The 20,160-nt window shown below is 41.5% G+C and overlaps 2 protein-coding genes and 1 non-coding gene across 3 annotated transcripts in view; 1 reads left to right on the top strand and 2 right to left on the bottom strand.

Moving 5' to 3' along the window:
- Nucleotides 1-20,160, bottom strand: part of MGLL (monoglyceride lipase) — a 244,935-nt gene that overhangs the window by 216,888 nt on the left and 7,887 nt on the right. The gene's annotated exons all lie outside the window — the stretch shown is intronic.
- Nucleotides 746-20,160, top strand: part of KBTBD12 (kelch repeat and BTB domain containing 12) — a 44,609-nt gene continuing 25,194 nt past the window's right edge. Inside the window, exons 1-3 of the mRNA XM_060023165.1 lie at nucleotides 746-1,815; nucleotides 6,132-6,402; nucleotides 8,492-8,642. Of these exons, the coding sequence (XP_059879148.1) occupies nucleotides 746-1,815; nucleotides 6,132-6,402; nucleotides 8,492-8,642 (1,492 nt within the window). The remainder of the gene's footprint in view (nucleotides 1,816-6,131; nucleotides 6,403-8,491; nucleotides 8,643-20,160) is intronic.
- Nucleotides 18,592-18,698, bottom strand: LOC132433036 (U6 spliceosomal RNA). The gene has a single exon (XR_009521075.1). It is a non-coding gene; the product is annotated as a U6 spliceosomal RNA (small nuclear RNA).

Genomic DNA, 20,160 nt, shown 5'->3' with positions numbered 1-20,160 from the left:
TAAGATTAGGATGATTTACTTGTAAGTTTCAAGTATTGTGAATTCTCACATCAGCACGTATTTGGTTGGGCTTTCCAAAGCACTGTTTTGAATTATTTGCCACATAGCAAAGTTTGAGCAGAATTTTAGTGGACTTTTTTTTCAGCCAGCCTACAAGACCCCCTCCCTTGTGATTTTTCAGACTGGTGCTGATAGCACTTGGGTGCATTTTGGGGGACGGTGCACATAACCTTTTCAGTGATGTTGCACCTCCTCAGAGAGGATGCTTCCTAATGCCTCTGTATCCTCCATCTGTGGGTCAGCTGAATTTGGTAACTGGAAGTGTAAATGCGAAAGGTGCTCATCTTATCCCTTTTCTCTTCGTTCACCTTGGGAGGGAGGACTTTCCAGCCTCCGCTAGAAAAATCTCTGCCGCCAATTAGGAAAATATTGTTAGTGCTTAATAATTTCCTGTTTTTAATTTTACAATCAACGACGTTATTTTTAGATACCAAAGTAGCTATCTTAATGTTAAACTACTCTGCTTGGAATGAATAATATTTACTTATAAATACTTCTTAGAACTAAGGCTGCATATTTAAATTACAGAGAATTTTTTTCTTAGAAGAAAACTCCCTCTTTTCTTTCCTTCAGGAATGTTACATGACATCTCTGTTGCTTGGTGAGTAATAAGACATGTAAACAGGACCTCAAGAATCAAGCTACATTTAAAGAAGACTTACTTAGAAACACTGGAGAGGACACCATGGAGTGCAAGACTGAGGGAAAAGAAAAATACCAACACAGCTTGAATTTACTGAATAAAATTAAGAACATGAAAGAACTAGCAGAGATGATTGATGTTGTACTCATCGCAGAAGGGGAGAAATTCCCTTGCCACAGGCTGGTCCTGGCTGCATTTAGTCCTTATTTCAAAGCGATGTTTACCTGTGGACTACTTGAGTGTACTCAGAGGGAAGTCGTACTTTATGACATCACAGCAGAAAGCGTGTCGGTGATATTAAATTATATGTACCATGCGGCTTTGGAGATCAGTAATGCCAATGTACAGACTGTGGCTATGGCCGCCTATTTTATGCAGATGGAGGAAGTCTTCAGTGTGTGTCAGAAGTATATGATGGGCCATATGGATGCCTCGAACTGTTTGGGTATCTATCATTTTGCAAAGCAGATTGGAGCTGAGGATTTAGCTGATCAATCGAAGAAGTATTTATATCAGCACTTTGCTGAGGTGAGCTTACATGAAGAGATACTAGAAATTGAAGTGCACCAACTTCTGACGCTTATTAAATCAGATGACCTGAACATATCCAGAGAGGAGAGCATTCTGGACCTAGTTCTGAGATGGGTAAATCACAACCGAGAACTGCGCGCAGAGCATCTTGTGGAACTTCTGAAGCAAGTTAGGCTGCAACTGGTAAATCCTTCTTTTTTAAGACAAGCCCTGAAAAGGAACACAATGCTTCTGTGTGATGCAAATTGCATTGACATCATTCAAAACGCATTCAAAGCCATCAAGACCCCTCAACAGCACTCTCTCAATCTTCGTTATGGCATGGAGACTACCAGTCTTTTGCTGTGCATTGGCACCAATTCTTCAGGAATCAGGTCGAGACACAGGAACTACGGAGATGCCAGTTTTTGCTATGATCCTGCATTGCGCAAGACCTATTTCATCTCCTCTCCCAAGTATGGGGAGGGTTTAGGCACTGTGTGTACTGGTGTTGTCATGGAAAACAACACTATGGTTGTGGCTGGAGAAGCAAGTGCCTCTAAACTCTCCAGACAAAAGAGCAAGAATGTTGAAATCTACAGGTTCGTATCTAGCCATATACTTGTAACTTTGTTTCAATTATCTTGCTTTGACATTAGCAGCCGAAGTACTTCTGAGTGATCACATCTTAAATTATGTGTGGTCAGAATTACCCTGTAATCATGTATTTTACATAGATGTAAAATTCATAATGAAATCATCCACATTTTAAAATTATTTTTCTCTCCCTTTCATTATTAAGAACATATAGTTGAATTTGCATAAGTTAAATGTATATACTTTATGATTCCTTTGTATATTTTCACTCTTAGCTTTCACTATTCATATGCTATAATTGCTTTGTTTTTGAAGAGCTGAATATAACTTTTAACAAGAAGAAAAGTTTATTAACGCTGATGCCTTGAACTGACTTTTATTAGTTCACAATTCAGAGTAGTAAGTAATTTTTCTTCTTGACCAAAAAGTATTATTTATCTGTCAGTTTTCATTCTGTACTTTTTTTTTTGGCTGTGTTGGGTCTTCATTGCTGCACGCGGGCTTTCTCTACTCGTGGCGAGTGGGGGGCTACTCTTCATTGTGGTGTGTGGGCTTCTCATTGCGGTGGCTTCTCTTTGTTGCAGAGCATGGGCTCTAGGCATGCAGGCTTCAGTAGTCGTGGCACGTGGGCTCAGTAGCTGTGGCTCGCAGGCCCTAGAGCACAGGCTCAGTAGTTGTGGCGCACGGGCTTAGTTGCTCCACAGCATGTGAGATCTTCCCGGACCAAGGCTTGAACCCGTGTCCCCTGCATTGGCAGGCGGGTTCTTAACCACCGCGCCACCAGGGAAGTCCTTCATTCTGTACCCTTAACGAGTGGGTCTTTGCTAAACCTCTAATAGTGTAAAATGTTTGTAGCCTAAGAATTCTTCAACCCTAGAACTGTAAGAGGAACAGGAGTATCTGCTAAGAAGTAGTGTATGTCTAGGAACAGGAGTATCTGCTAAGAAGTAGTGTATGTCTAGGTGTTGTGTGTGAGGACAGAAAGATTTGTTTCCTGTTACTCAGCAAGAATTCAACCCTTAAATCTACCTGGGTGAATAAGAGTTGTACGTGTAGGTCCTTGAACTCTCCTTGCACTCCCTCCCCTCTCTGGGCCCTCGTAGCACGGTTTCTCAGACTTTTCAGTCAGTCGGTAAGTGATTCTCGACAGCAAAGTGGGGACAGAGAAGGAATGAGAGGTCTGCTATTTTCCTGTCATCTCTCCTCATTGCAGTATGTGCTTCAGGCTCTCGGCCCGTCCTGCTGTCACCTTCACACGTTGAGCAAGTGTCCCTTCTTCCCAGAAGTGGGGGCGGGAGCACAAGCCCTGGATAGTGACTGGCCCTCTGCCTGCGGTGACAGGCTGTCACTGAGCAGCAACAGGTACAGGCCCTCAGGTGCTTGTGGGAAAGGGGGCATGTTTCTCCTGGGACGGATCCTCTGGGTCCCTGACCTTTGTTTCCTACTTGCTCTTGGCTGGGTGCCCTTCTTTTCACCTTAGAGCCTCCTGTACCAGAACCTCAGGTTCTTTAGATACCTATTTTCTTCCTCTTAAAGGTAGTGCAGGGCTTCCCTGGTGGCGCAGTGGTTAAGAATACACCTGCCAATGCAGGGCACATGCGTTTGAGCCCTGGTCCGGGAAGATCCCACATGCCACGGAGCAACTAAGCCTGTGCACCACAACTACTGAGCCTGAGCTCTAGAGCCCGCAAGCCACAACTACTGAAGCCCGCACGCCTAGAGTTCGTGCTCCGCAGCAAGAGAAGCCGCCGCAATGAGAAGCCCACGCACTGCCATGAAGAGTAGCCCCCGCTTGACGCAACTAGAGAAAGCCCGTGTGCAGCAACGAAGACCCAATGCAGCCAAAAATAAAATTAATAAAATTTAAAAAATAAAATAAGGATAGTCCACAATTCTGCCATCAGAGTTAATTGTTAACAAACGTCCAACCCTCTCAAAAAGTGTGTTTTCATCCTTGAAAGTCTTTCCTCTTAACTGTTTTTGAATGCCTGCTTCCCTTTTTATGCGTGTGTCTAACTACACACCCCGCGTTTCCCTTCTTTCCTGTCTTGAACTCACGCCGGTTCCCATCACCAACAGCTCTTCCACGTTGGTCAGAATTAGGGTAAAACTATCAGTTGCCCTCCTCACTTCTCGCAATAGTGAAACTGTCAGCAAGGCCAATAAAGAGATTATCAGAAGCACTGCTTGAGGCTTACATGAGACTCCCAGTGCTGTCTGCATAGTTAAGGTCTGACAGTACCACCCGAGGTCACTGTCTTTGGTCCACTCCTGCCACATCATCTCTGCTCCTTACCCCAATTACCTTTGCCAAGATGCTCTTCAGCGTGCCTCTACTCTGTAGTTTACACATTTCCATGCAGATATATTTCTTTTTGACTTAAAAGAGGAAGTAGATTAGCATTATAGCAGGTTGTTTCTTTTTTAAAAAAATACACCTTTCCATCTCTTTTAACTCTCGTACTTTGGTAGACAAACAGCTGAGGATGTAAGTGTTGTCTTTAAACTGTCAACCTCTGTGAACACTGAATGCTTTTGCCACTATTATTTTCTTCTTTATGTCATATCGAAATAATAAGTTTTATAGTTTCACCTGGGCATTTTCTCTCCCCATTTTTAATTCAAAATGTTAAAACAAAAATCCAATTAGCAAGTTGTCCAGCAAACATGTACTTCCCATCCTTCGTGGGATTTATCTTGTTCCTGGCCTATTTTCTTAAACCGTGCCTCAGAAAACCAAAACCCATTTTTTAGTTCTATTTATATATTCATTGTCTTTGCTTCAGTAGCCCCCACCTGTAGACACCTAATTGTCCCTTCCCCTCTAAAATCCAGAACAATTAAAAATAGTGGTGAAAATATCACCTGTGCTGCTAGGGACTTTGGTTTCCATAAGAGTTGGCCTAGAACAATGGGGAAAACTTCTGTAATACGATTAACTGTCACATGTCTGATGCAAAATTTGTTTCCAAACAACAAATTTTTTTTCTTATTTTCCATATTTATTCTGGTTTTTGGTTTTTGTTTTGTTTTAGTTTTGAATTCCAATTATACTTTCTGGATTTTCTAGGACAGAAATAATTTCACATATTTTATCCCACTGTCCCCATGGGTACTTTTGTCCTGGGCTATGTGTCCCGATCATGATTTGAGAAAATAGACTTGCCATTGTCAACAGGCAAGACAGAAGATGGGCACAGACTCATCCACTTGGTGACCATGTAATGCTACACACACACACACACACACACACACACACACACACACACACATGCACACACTCAGATAATTACTTAATGTGTTGGACTCTAGGAGGTGTTGAGAGACCATATCACCTAGTGTCCCTGCTCTTCTCCCAAGACTCTTCTCAGACCAACATAATTATTTGTGGTAGAAATTACTGAAATTACCATTCCTAGTAGATTAAAACAGTTGAGAAATGCCCAGCAGACACCTACAGGTGGGTTTTTATACAGTAGCATGCTCTTGACTCTGTTCTAAGCCAGTTAGAACCACAAGAACAATCCTTAAAATTCTATATATCCTGCATCATCCCATTAGAAATCTGAATTTAAATATTTCCAGATTTTCTGCTCTAAACACATTTCTTTAATGTAGTATTAAAATGAAACTTCTAGTCAACAGAATAAGACATTTTTTATGTTTATTTTTACATATTCTCTTTTAGCAAATGACTTGCTGAAAGACTTTCCTATTTTTAGTAATTTATTTATTTTTGCTGTGTTGGGTCTTCGTTTCTGTGTGAGAGCTTTCTCTAGTTGTGGCAAGCGGGGGCCACTCCCCATCGCGGTGCACGGGCCTCTCACCATCGCGGCCTCTCGTTGCAGAGCACAGGCTCCGGACGCGCAGGCTCAGCGGCTGTGGCTCACGGGCTCAGTTGCTCCGCAGCATGTGGGATCCTCCCAGACCAGGGCTCGAACCCGTGTCCTCTGCATTAGCAGGCATACTCTCAACCACTGCGCCACCAGGGAAGCCCAAGACTTTCCTATTTTTAATTTTCTTTCCCAAAATTAGGAAATGAAGGCTAGTCCCTGGATAATCTATACTTTTTCAATATATTGTTTTTTTCTAAAATTCTCTAGGTGGGTGTGGTTGACTGTTTCTGTGTACATTATATTTTGTTCAGCATTTCTTTTCCCCAAAAAACACAAACCTGTATCACTATCTTAATGGTTTTTTCTTCTCCAATTAGAAGAACCAAATCATATCGGTTTTCGTTGGAAAAGAAACAAGTGTGTTTTTTTGGCAAGTTGTTTTTATATTAAATCTAATTCTGGGTTCTCTCTCTGTTAACTTACAGGTATCATGATAGAGGAAACCAGTTTTGGGAAAAGTTATGCACAACAGAATTTCGAGAGCTCTACGCTCTGGGCACCATCCATAACGACCTCTATGTTATAGGAGGACAGATGAAAATTAAAAACCAGTATCTTATTACAAACTGTGTTGATAAGTACTCTGTAGAAAGGGACACTTGGAAAAGGGTGTCCCCCCTTCCACTACAGTTGGCGTGTCATGCTGTAGTAACAGTGAATAATAAACTTTACGTGATTGGAGGCTGGACCCCTCAGGTTAAGAAATTTCCTGTGTACCTAACTGGCATGGCTGTGCTGAGTCTGGCCGCTCTGTTGAGAAATGTTGTAGTTGTTGAATACTAAAAGAGTATGACTCACATTCCGGTAAAATGCCTTTTATGTTATAGAATATTAAATGGAAGATTTTAAAGTGTTAAAGCAGCTCAGGAGAATGAATTTTAAAGTGTTATTCATAGGCATGACTTCATTCAGTATTTGTGCTGTGTTCTTCATAACCCTTCCCATCCTTGCTGACTATGAAGGATGCTTATGCTGAGGGGTTATCTGTAAGGAGCATCTAAGTAGGAGGCGAAGAAGCTGGATCCTCATCCCACTTCTCTCTGCTTTACAGCTGTATGACCTGAGGCAAGGATTCTTAGGTCTTTTTCATACTAAAGTTCTTACTCTAAGTGGGAAACCAGACTGTTCATCCTGTGATGGCACAACCATTTCCACAAAAGTATATTGCAATTTTAACCTCTTCATGTCTTTGCTGGGCATCAGCAGATAGAGAAACCAGAGACTGTCTTGAAGCCCAGAGAAGGGACGCAAGACAGGATGGAGAAGTCAGTGGAGTGGGACCACAGAGGCCCTTTCTCTCCTCTTTCGTGTCCCTCCGAGCGCCTTGGGGCTCTCACAGAAGTTTCACTCCAGCTGCCTTCTGCCCTGGCCAACCAGTCTTTCTAATAAAGATTAATCTTACCAGCTCATTTTCTGTCCCCATGACATAAACTAATTTTATTTTAGCCTATGTGATTTCTTCTTTCGCCAGATTCGCTTCATGATAAAACTGGTGCTTTTTAAATCATTTCATAAGCTTAAATTTTGCCTTTTATGGTATATCATACTTGTTTTAATAACAAACGTCACATTTAATACATTTTAAAATTCATGCTATGTATCAAAAAGTAGCTTAGATTTAATCACAGTTAGTAGCTGAAACCTGACAAATTATTTGTAATAAAGCTTTTTCAGAACTATTCATTTACATAGTTAATTTTGCATGAATATGCTCCAAAGAAAAGCTTTTCTTTGCTTTTTTCCACTAAAGCAAATATTAAATACTTAAATTAGAAGGAAAATTAAAACAATAAAGTCAGTATTTCCTAATTTATAATGTCTTCAAACGCGTCAGTATTTACTGCATAACGAAAGCTTTTGCTAGTCTGTACCGAATACAATACATTAAATTGCAAGAAAGCATGGGGTAGTGATTGCACTACAGTGATTGTAACCCTGAGCTAAAACTAACTGCATACAACTTTCATAAGTATGGAAATTATTTCTCTGTTGAACACCTTCATCCAAAACAAAAAGCAAAAGACACTTAAGCATCTTTAGCTTGAAGTCATAGAAGGTCCTAACACATTATAGACAAAAAATATTACTTCACCTCAAGTTCAGGAGTAGGAAAAGCTACATACATCTGTGTGTATTCAACTTCTACTTTCCCTAGTCATTAAAATATATATATATATATATATATATATACGTACATAAAATAAATACATAAAAATAATTGCAAATAATTTCTATTAATCCATGTATCTTTAAAATTAAATTCAGACCACTCCTATATTATGGTATAAAAATACTCTCATTACTAAAACACTCAAATGTTTTTGTAATTTTGTTCCACTTGGATTAGAAAAATATTATAAAGAAAAATGCTTTATAAATTATTAAAATTAGTTTCTCACAAATATTATTTAATCCGCCACTATAAAGCTTGGTAAAATAAAATTATACTTTAAATACTATTCAAAAAAGCTTGGTTTCGTTTTTAAGGCTTTGCAGTGCTTCATTTTTTAAAAAAAATGCTGTATGTATTGCCTCACTGCTCAGATCACAGATTGTTTGCTATAACCCAACACCTTAGCCCCATTATCGTAGAATATAAATTCCTCCGATACTGACAGTGTACTTATATCTCCAAGTCATGGGATTTGGTGTGTTTGTGAGTATGACTCACTACGGTTAACCTCTATTTATCTCCTTGGCTGTCTGCTTTGATTAATTGCATTCAGGTACTCACGAAGATCTCTAAGTGGTACGTTATTATACTGGCTGTCATAATTTCACACAGATGGATCTTCCTGACGAAGAACCTGATCGATTAAGCAACAAGCTGCTGAAGTATGACCCCAGCCAAGATCTATGGACAGAGCAGGCACCCATGAAGTACTCAAAGTACCGATTCAGCACAGCTGTGGTCAACAGTGAGATTTATGTTCTGGGTAAGAAGAAGCTAAAAGAGTGTAACTCCTTTTATTTTTTCTCAGCAGTTTGCCTCAGTGAAAATGAAATATTCTCCCTTCCTCTTGCATTTCAGTTCAACTATATACACAACTAGCCCCCAATTCTCTTTTGTTTCTTAATTTCTAGAGCACAGTCAGGTAAGATTAAATGAAAGTCTATTGACTTGTTGAAAGCAAAGTTATTTTTATCAAATTTTTAAGTCGCTTGGAATGCAAGAACAGTAGTGATACATCCTTCTATACCCACCAAGTAAAATATGGTGAAAAGGCAGTAAGCCTTTGGCTGCCTTCAGCCGATGAAACGTGGGCTTTTGCAACCAACTGATTCTCTGTACTAACAGAAGAGAAAGGCAGCAGACGTAAGACGATGCCACAGATACCAGTCCTCTTTGTGTTGCCTCACCCACCAAACTTCTACAGAGGTTATTAAGTAATTTTTTACCCGAATGCATTTTTTTCTTTTCTCTGGCATGAATACGTGTGGTCCTGCTCCCCCCACTAGGGACTGGTGAAAGACTGGTTTGTTCCCACTAATGTGGGTTAAAGTGACTCTGAACATCCTCTGTGTCTCCCCACCCTTCCCACTCCTTCTATTAAGTCCTTTGCTCGTCTAATCCCCATCCCGCTCCCTAACGTCACCCTCTGTCACCTCGCTTCCCACCCCTCCATCACTTTCCCATGAGTATGGGAAGAAAGAGGTTGAGACAGGAGGCTGAGTGGACTGGTAAAATGATGGCGATGCCAATTTTTTATTTCGTCCCATCTGCATTGATGCCTAACTGGCAAAAACAACACGGGGAAGATGCTGGGTAACAAAAAGATGGCCAAAAAAAGAAATATGGGCTGAAAGCAAACCAAGCACTTGAGCAGCACTTTTTTTTTTTAAACTAAAGGGAAGCCGTTATCTCTTGGCTGCCTACACAGCCTGAAGCGAATAATTAACGCACTCAAACATTAATAGTTCTATGATTTTAAGAACAAGAACATTATGCAACATAATTTATGACTGCCTCTGTTATGAGGCTCACTTGTGATTATAACTGAGTTTTTCCTCTGGGTATATATTCGTTACTTTCGTTATAACCTTATGCAGTGTCATAGGCCCAGTAGAGATAACATCTAAACTAGGATCGATTACGTGGGATGGAGGTATAACTCAGGAGTGAAGTGCTGATCCACTTACTATATTAAAGTTGGAGGCAGTCAAAAGTGGGAAAAAATGATGTGTCAATTGAAGCAAAATGAGATTCCCCCACTGTGGAGCCACAACTAGGCTAAATGTGGAATACAACTGATAGTGTCATCTTTTTGTAAATTGCCTGGAAAGGACACCCAAGACACCCTTTGGAGCTCACGCTTCACAGCATGAACAAACGTCCACTGAGTGAATGGAAGGGAGTAGATTTTTATAGGACCTGTAAGATGTGGGTAAGAGAAATAGAGGAAAGAGCGTGCTCCAAGAAAGGAGGCGCTGGGGAAGGCTGGGGAGTACAGTAGAAAGAAAGGCAGAAGCAGAGGTTCGGAGGTGAGAAGGAGATGCTAGGAGTAGACGATGCGAGAAGGATGAGTGAATGAGCCCACAAGAGCAGGGACGGGTGGGGCTGAGAGTTGGACACGTGCATGGGAGCAGCTTACAACGGCTGGTGGATGAAGAATTAGGAGAACAAGAGGGAGCAGTGAGAAAGTGCACAGAAACATGATGAGAGAATGTCTGAGGAAGGTTGCCAAGGTCAGGATATAAGGAACGCGTCAAAGGTGAGAAGAAAATGTCAGTGGGGACATCAGTTAGAAAGTCTTTTGCAGCAGCATCAAATATAGTTTCTGGATATTCAGGGCTGGGGACCAGATTCACAGTCTCTCAAATAATTTTACCATCTTGGCAGATTGAATCCAAAAGGTTCCAGTTTCCCAACGTTTGCTACTTAACTCCCAAGTATATGTATAAAGCTTTTAAATGGAATGAATTTCAGTTGTTTAGGTATTTTTGTGGTACACTTAGTTCAGATTTAATTGTTCATTGCAAATATAATTGGAATGTGGGCAAATATCATACAGAGCCCTAAAACCTTCTCGATGACTCACACAGGTACCATGCACTCATGTGTTAACTGTCTTAGCAAAAGCCCTGTCTGCTTTTGGGAATCTCTATGTGTCCCACTGTGATTGGAGTCACTGCCAACTAGTACAGCAATGAGTCCTCTCCCTAATACCTGTCCTGGATTTAATTCCTTATGGTCTCCTAGATAGTCTACAGGCCACCCCAAAAGAGCAACCACGGAAATCTTCTTCACCATGGAGGGAGCAGGACCGAGGGGGGAAGGCACCAGACCCTGACTCCATCATTTACTACCTGGTATGGCCCTAGTCTAGTAAATCTTTTTTTTTTTTGGGGGGGGGGGTAATATCAAAATTTGAATGCCTGCCTCTTAAAGATATGATTAAATAAAATAATGTATGTAAAATCCCTACAATACAAGTATTCAGATATTATAACTAAAGTTCTTTGAGCCCTTCATGTTACAGACACTTTGCTTAATTCTTTACATAAAAAGTTTCATTTAATGGTCATAAAAAACTGAAAGTATTAACTCTCTCTGTATGGCCGACTAGATATCTAGACTGATCCTCCCACTGAAAATACCAAAAAATGTTAGGTGAAACGTGTTTAAAATCCCCTGAACTAAGAACTGTTATGGCAGTAAACACTCAGTGGGCCAGAATCTAAGTGAAAGCAGGAGACTTCTAGCAATGGAGAAGTGAGAAGGGAGACATCCCCTCCCCAAAAAGCAACTATAAAGACAGACAAATTTGTCAAAAACAACAATTTCAGATCTCTGGAAACCAACCAAAGATAAACAACAATTTGAGAAGAGCTTAATTTCTCGAAACTGCTGAACTTGAAGTCAGTCTTCAGGCAGCCTGTGACATCCTGGCCTGAAACTGCCCCGACTTGCAGCCCAGAGCATTCAGCGTGGTAGTTCTACTGGAGTGGGACCAGCTGTGAATCCTAGCAGCTTTGTTTGCCAAAGGGGCCTGATACGTTTGGGAGCAGAGGGTGGAAAACCCACACTCAGAGTGGCAAATGGAAAAAGCCTGCAGCTCTCCTAAGCTTGAGCTTTTAGTCCTGGTTGGGACAGCAGCAGATAAGAAAACTAGCCGGAAATGTAACAGAGATCTTCTAGGGAAATCCTAGAATAAGAGCAGATTTGAGAAGTCTGAAGAAAGAATCTGTGAACTTGAAATAGATCAATAGAAATTATATACTCTGAAGAAGAGAGGGGAAAAAAATTGAAGAAAAATTAGCAGAGCCTCAGAGACATATGGAATAACATGAAAGCTACCAATACAGGTATAATGGGGATCCTGAAAGGAGAGAGGGAAAGGGGCAGGAAATCTCTTTTCAAATGAATATTTGTCAAAAACTTCTCAAACTTGATGGAAAAACATTAATCTACAGTTCCAAGAAGCTCATCAAATCCCAAGTAAGGTAACGTCACAGAGATCCTCACCATAACACATCATAGACAAAATACTGAAAGACAGAAAATCCTTTTTTTTATATTAATTAATGAATTTATGTTTGTCTGCATTGGGTCTTTGTTGCTGCGCACAGGCCTTCTCTAGTTGTGGCGAACGGGGGCTACTCTTTTTTGCGGTACGCGGGCCTCTCACTGTTGTGGCCTCTCCTGTTGCGGAGCACAGGCTCTGGACGCACAGGCTCAGCAGCCATGGCTCACGGGCCCAGCCGCTCCGCGGCATGCGGGATCTTCCTGGACCGGGGGACGAACCCATCTCCCCTGCATCGGCAGGCGGACTCTCAACCACTGCACCACTAGGGAAGCCTCGGGAGCTACTCTTTGTTGCGTTGTACAGGCTTCTCATTGTGGTGGTTTCTCTTGTTGTGGAGCATGGACTCTAGGCGCACGGGCTTCAGTAGTTGTGGCTCGCAGGCTCTAGAGCGCAGGCTCAGTAGTTGTGGTGCACAGGCTCAGTTGCTCCACGGCATGTGGAACCTTCTTGGACCAGGGATCAAACCCATGTCCCCTGCATTGGCAGGCTGATTCTTAACCACTGTGCCACCAGGGAAGTCCCCAGAAAATTCTTAAAAGCAGCAAGAAAAGAATGACGTCACATAGAGGGGAACAACAATACGCTCAGCCAGTGACTTATCAGAAATAGTGGAGGCAAGAAGGCAGTAGAGGGCTTCCTTGGTGGCACAGTGGTTAAGAATCCGCCTGCCAATGCAGGGCACATGGGTTCAATCCCTGGTCCGGGAAGATCCCACATCCTGCGGAGCAACGAAGCCCATGTGCCACAACTACTGAAGCCTGCGTGCCTAGAGCCTGTGCTCCGCAACAAGAGAAGCCACCGCAATGAGTAGCCCCCTCTCGGCACAACTAGAGAAAGCCTGTGCACAGCAACGAAGACCCAACACAGCCAAAAATAATTAGTTAATTTTAAAAAAAGAAACAATTAGCAACTGAGTCTAACAACATAAAAAATGATTATATGTCATCAAAAATTCTTAATAAAAAAATGAAAGAACTGAATCCAGCAACATAAAATATTATTATATATAATATCATGACCAAGTGGAATTTATCCCAGGAGTGCAGGAATGCAAGGTGGCTTTAATTTTAAAAACTCAATTAATATAGTAAACCATATTAATATAGAACAAAAACCAAATGATCATCTAATAGATGTAGAAAAAGCATTTGACTTGAAATTATTTACAAAACAGAAACATCACAGACTTAGAGAACGAACTCATGGTTACCAGGGGGGAAGGGGTAGGCGGAGGGATAGTTAGGGAGTTTGGGATTGACATGTACACCCTGCTATATTTAAAATGGATAACCAAGAAGGACCTACTATATAGCACAGGGAACTCTGCTCAACATTATGTAACAACCTAAATGGAAAAAGAATTTGAAAAAGAACAGATACCGTATATGTGTAACTGAAGCACTCTGCTGTACACCTGAAACTAACACAACATTGTTAATCAACTGTACTCCAATATAAAATAAATACTTTTAAAAAAGAAAAAGCATTTAACAAAATCCAACCCCCTATCATAATAAAAATTCTCAACAAATTAGGACTAGAAGGGAATTTCCTCAACTTATTAAAAGGTATCTATGAAAAGACTACAGCTATGGTACGTAGTGGTGAAAGACAGCTCTTATTTCTAAGATCAGGAACAACTGACAGGTGCCTGTTCTTGCTGCTCCTATTAACATTGAAACAGAGGTTTTAGCCAGTGCAATAAGGCAATAAAAAGAATTAAGCCATACAGATTGGAAAGGAAGAGTTTAATAGTCTTTATTCACAAATCATATAATCCTACATGTAGAAAATTCTAAGAAAGCTACAAGAAAAGAAAGACAGAGAGCGGGAGAGGGAGAGAAAGGAAGGAAGTCAAAGAAAGAAAGCAAAAAAGAAAGAATACTAGAACTAATCATTAATTTTAGCCAAAGTCACAGGATACAAAATCAGCATACAAAATTAATTGTGGGATTTCCCTGGTGGCACAGTGCTTAAGATTCCATGCTCCCAATGCAGGGGTCCCGGGTGTGATCCCTGGCCAGGGAAGTAGATCCCACATGCATGCCACAACTGAGGAGCCCACGTGCAGCAACTAAGGAGCCCACATGCCACAACTAAGGAGGAGGCAAGCTGTAACTAAGGAGCCCACGAGCCACAAATAAGACCTGGTGCAACCAAATAAATAAATAAAAATTTTAAATTTATTTGTATTTATATGTGCTAGCAATGAACATTCCAAAAATGAAACTGGAAAAACAATACTTCCCAATAACATCGAAATGAGTAAGATATGTATGAATAAATTCAACCCAAAAAGTGTGAGAATCATACACAGAAAACTATAAAACACTCCCAAGAGAGTTAAAAAAGAGCTACATAGGGGACTTCCCTGGTGGTCCAGTAGTTAAAAATCCAATGGTTAAGAATCCAATGCAAGGGATGTGGTTTCTATGCCTGTTTGGGGAACTAAGATCCCACACGCCGCGGGGCAACTAAGCCCGCACACGCCGCAACTACTGAGCCTGTGTGCTCTGGTGCCCACGCACCTCAACTAGAGAAGCCCGCATGCTGCAACAAAGATCCCCTGTGCCACAACTAAGAGGCGATGCAGCCAAATAAATAAACAAATTAATTAATTTTAAAAAGTGGTTCCTTCTGCATTTGTTTGAAAAAAATAAAAATAAATTAAAAAGAGCTAAATATATAGAGACATATTCCTTGTGTATGGATTTGAAGACTCAATATTCTTAAGATAGCAATATTCCCCAAATTGATCTATAGATTCATTGTTTTTTAAAGTTGACAAGCTGGTCCTAAAATTATGTGTAAATGCAAAGAACCTAGAATAGCCAAAACAACTGTGAAAAAGAAGAAAGTTTGAGGACTTATTTAACCCATTTTTAAAACCTAGAGTTACAGTAATCGAGCTATAGTGGTATAAAACCAACGGCAGACATATATATCAATGGAACAGAAATAAGAGTTCAGTAATAAATTTTTACATTTTTACTCAGTTGATTTTTGACAAAGGTGTCAGGGCAATTTCAGTGGGGAAAGATGAACCTTCCATCAAATGTGTTCAGCCCATTACCTCACACCACAGCAAAAAACAAGGAACAATACTGTATCGTGCACTTAAAATTTTGTTAAGACAGTAAATCTCATGTTAAGGTTTTTTACCACAATGAAAAAAATTTTTAAAATTAAAATTACAAAGCATGCTGTTAAGGTAAGAAAAATGTAAAGGGGTGGGGGAAACACACATATTGAGGAGAGAAAATATAGTGTAGAAGTTCAAAATTATACATTGAAAGAAGTAGGAAGAAGGAGGTAGCAAGAGCCCTGGGCTCGAGGGGAGAAGAAGCATCGAGAGACTCCTGAGTGAAAACAGTTATTTAGGAGCTGAGTGAAAATGAGGAGAGGTCTTCTCAGAATTGAAGGGAGAAAAAATTCAGGGGAAAGTAAGTCTTTTAAAATAACAGGTACAATTCAATTGAGTAACATGTGTGTCAGAGAGACTAATACTTTCCATCAGAGAGATACTGCGTTTTCTTATCATACTGCAGTTTGATTCAACGAATACCTGTTGGGGCATAAGATTTGTCAGACCCTGGGCTGAGTGTTGAGGACCCAGGGATGGGAGACACACACTGAGCCCAGGAGGAGTGATGGCCTAGGACAAGGTACAGACAGATAACCGTGCATACATAGGGCTAAGTGCACACCTATGTGGACACATGGTAACACCTATGCAGACGCTAACTAACTCACACCACAGGTAGGAATTAGTCAAATGAAGAAAAAGGAGAATGATACACTTGGCACCAGGAACAGGATGAGTCCAAATGTGGCAGAGAAAGATTACATGGAGTTACTTTAATGCTCTCATATCTCACTTCACCAGTGAATATGAATTTGGTCTGTTTCTCAATTAAATGCTGACTACTGGCTGCTGTTAAAGGATAAGACCACTGCTCAGCATCTGAAATCAAAAGCGCTGACGTTATTGCTCACCTACGTGCAGGAGGGTTAGCTGGTCAGAGACCTTCTCATTGGGCAAAGCAGATGGATAATCATAAGATTGTGGGCAGGAGTTTGTTTTGGATTAGTGTTGTCACAAAGGTGGGAGTGGGGTGTTGTCAACCTTAGACGTGTGGTTTGTGTTCGTTGCAGAGGCAGGAGTGTCAAGTCAGCCTCGGCAGAGGGGTCAGAGATGAGTCAGCTTCTGACTGGCTGTCTTTAGGGGCAAGGCTCCAGCTAACCGGCTGCTCCAGAGTCAAGTTCACTGAAGCAGGTTGTCAGCGACTGATTAATCAGGTTGAAAACCAGTTCTGATGTTGGCTTGTTACAATACCTGTAGTAAAAATAGTTTTTTCTTAGGGGTGCAGACCTTTTATATTTTCTCACTCTCCCCTTTGGTCTTCTATCAGCCAAAGCAAAAGGAGAGACCGTGAGTGTGATCCAGATGTCCTCCACTGTGCTTGTTTCTCCTTGAAGACAAGATTTTATCTGTGGGTCTGATTTTCAGTTTGCATGTCCGTCAGCATAAGTCCATTGTGTTTTTGTCTCTAAGTCATTTGTTGGAACATTTGTTAGGACAGTGGCTCTGTAGATTTAAGACTCTGGATAAACAAATCAAGCTGTGCAACATACAAGCGTAACAGATTACTACATGGAGGAGGTGGAGGACACTCTCAAGGCACCATCTGGATTTTTCCAGGTCCGACCATGAAAACACGTCCCAACAACTGCCTGAGTCTTCCTTGATCGTCTTCCTTGATAATCCACTTTTCTTTTTGCGTGGATAGAAATTGTTGTACCTCATCTGTGGCGTTGATCCAGGTACAAAATGAAGTGTCAGCAATGGCACAGACTCCCCTTGGTTAGCAACCGAAAAATCCAAGGCTTTGCTGATTTCCATAACTATCTGGGCAAAGGAATTTTAACTGTTTGGTTTACTATTTTCTACATCAGCCAAAGCGGCGGACAAATTGTTGAGGACCCCCTGAGTTGAAGAGCAGCCATGCATGGACGGTTAGCCTCAGGATTCTACTCCACCAGTGTTCGCCCTGTCCTTTCAGGCTCTGTTAGAGGATGTAAACCCCTGAGGGTATTGGGACATGGACACTAAGACACAGTGTCTAACTAATAGGCTGATAGGACAACTGGTCCTGGTCCTGGACTGGTACCCAGAGCCTGGCTCACACATAGGAAGAGAGAAGCAGGGGGGCTGCATTAGAGATGTGATCAGCCTCAGTGGAGCCATAGGTAGACTGTCTTTAGGGCTCGTGGTAAACTGTCACTATTACATCCCAAGAAAACTGTAATCCCTTTGTGTCAGTGCAAGGACATTGTATTTCATTTTCGTATTGTATCATTATTGGTAACATTCGTGTAGCCTATCTCTATATCATACTTCCAGTTAGCTGCACAAGCGACAGTTTGGGAGAGCCAAGTAACAGAGTTACAATGGTCATCATCCCTCAGTAAGACAATAGAGAGAAAAATATCATCAGAGACATAAAGAATAAAAATACACAAAAAAGGGCTTCCCTGGTAGCGCAGTGGTTAAGAATCCACCTGCCAATGCAGGGGACACACGTTTGAGTCCTGGTCCGGGAAGATCCCACGTGCCGCGGAGCAACTAAGCCCATGCGCCATGGCCGCTAAGCCTGCGCACCACAACTACTGAGCCTGCATGCCACAACTACTGAGCCCACGTGCCACAACTACTGAAGCCCGCGCGCCTAGAGCCCAGGCTCCACAACAAACAGAAGCCACCGCAATGAGAAGCCCGCGCACCGCAACAAAGAGTTGCCCCTGCTCACCGCAACTAGAGAAAGCCCGCACAGCAATGAAGACCCAATGCAGCCAAAATACAAAAAAAAACTTTTGAGTTAATTCCATCTATACAAAGATTTCCCAGGTGTCTTCTTTGCTTAAAATAAAGTAAAGGTTCTCCTGCAGACAAATCCTATCCCTGCAACTTATTATCACCCCATGATTTTTTTTTTTTTTTTTTTTGCAGTATGCGGGCCTCTCACTGTTGTGGCCTCTCCCGTTGCGGAGCACAGGCTCCGGACGCGCAGGCTCAGCGGCCATGGCTCACGGGCCCAGCCGCTCCGCGGCATGTGGGATCTTCCCGGACCGGGGCATGAACCCGTCTCCCCTGCATCGTCAGGCGGACTCTCAACCACTGCGCCACCAGGGAAGCCCACACCCCATGATTTTAAGCAAGTTGGGTCACTTCTCTGAGGCTGTTTACTTTTTTTTTTTTCAAAGGTGTTTGGCTGATGGGACCATCATTTCTTTTTTGTTTTTTTAACTTTATTGGAGTATAATTGCTTTCTGCTTTGTAACAAAGTGAATCAGCTATAAAAATATGGAATGCCTCACAAATATGTGTGTCATCCTCGCGCAGGGGCAATGCTAATCTTCTCTGTATCGTTCCAATTTTAGTATCTGTGCTGCCGAGGCGAGTGCTGAGTCTGTTTTCTTCATTCATGAAATGAGGATGCTAATAACAGTTGTGACACTTGAGAGAGATGGATACTGTGCCAGGCATTTAAGTGCTCGATAAATGATAATGATAGGGATTATTATTACTGAAATAAGTGGCAAGGGGTCCTTTTTCACTCTAGTGCCCTAATAATGCTCAAAATCTTCCTTTAGTAGCCTGCAGTATTCCAGCTCCACCCTCAACAGGTCTCTGTGCTGGCCGTGCAGCCTACTGAGGGGCCGTCCTTGTGCTGGGGTCACCCTGTCCTCATGCATTTGGAGTCTAAGGACCGTCTCTTTCTACTCTCTTCGCTTCCCCTCCTTGCAAACACACACAATGGCCCAGTGCACATTCACACAGCCTGCACTTCTGCATGGGGAGGGACTCTTAAAATATTGCCTAGGGTGTGTTCCTCCTTGGGAACTAAAGGTGAACCCGTCAGACTGCTGGACCCTCTGGCTAATGCTGACCCTAATTTAATTTGAGTTGCAAAGATTTAAGAATGTTGGCCTCAGTTAAAATCTGCGCTAAATTTTCATTGTGGAAATGCTTGTTTTTGAAAACCATGTCATCACAGATACCATGAGTAATCTGAATTTAGATGAAAATGATTTCTGGAATTATGGCAAACTAGCAAGGGGTGTATTAGTCAGCTATTGGATGGTTTTTCCTGGAAAACTATATATTTCCTTCTTCAAAATGCAGAAAAAGATATGCCTAGATCGTTTGCTTAAAGTGGTTCTATTGCTCATGCAGTTACGTGTGCACTTTACCAGCTTCCCCACGCTGCAGTTGGCTCTTCTGGCGGGTAACTTTCTGGAAAGCTTAAAATAATTTGAAGAGTCTATATGAGCCTTATGAATAAATGAGGCCCTTACTAAAAACCCAGGTATTTAAAATGGGCTGGTTTCCATTTTGACTTTTTTCTGAGAGTTTTCTCGGGTAGCCCTTTCTCAGGAGAGCAGGAAAGAGTGGGGCTGTGTCTTGATGACAGAACCCTTTGAAATCCTCTGGTAGGAGACCGAGGAGAAGGGTGCCGCTCAAGGTCATGCATTTTAAGATGCTTTGTGTTTCAAAGAAGATCTTTTGTCATTTGTACCATGAGAGCTCATTATGAGACAAACTACTTTAATCCAAAATATATCTTAATCTTCTAAAACAAGTTCTTTAAAAAGATAGTCCAAAAAATTTTAGGTTAATATATCCTATTGCTATGAGAAAACGTTAACTCCTCGTTTTGAAGGCTTTCAATCCTACTTTTATGAAGAATCAAGTAGGAAACGAATTAGATGCAGACTCTTACTAGTAAAGTTTTGAGAAACATAGAACCTTCTGGGCTCCACCTCATCAAACCCAATTGTGAGCTCTTGTTGATGCTCTGTTATGAAAATACCGATTTGAATATGGTACCGGGGTTCTCTCTTTGAAAAATGTTTCTGTGAGATA

This window comes from Delphinus delphis, chromosome 10 (genome assembly GCF_949987515.2).
Source record: "Delphinus delphis chromosome 10, mDelDel1.2, whole genome shotgun sequence".
Classification (NCBI taxonomy): domain Eukaryota; kingdom Metazoa; phylum Chordata; class Mammalia; order Artiodactyla; family Delphinidae; genus Delphinus; species Delphinus delphis.
Note: the sequence above shows the minus strand (reverse complement) of the source record. Positions and strands in the feature narration are given on the sequence as shown.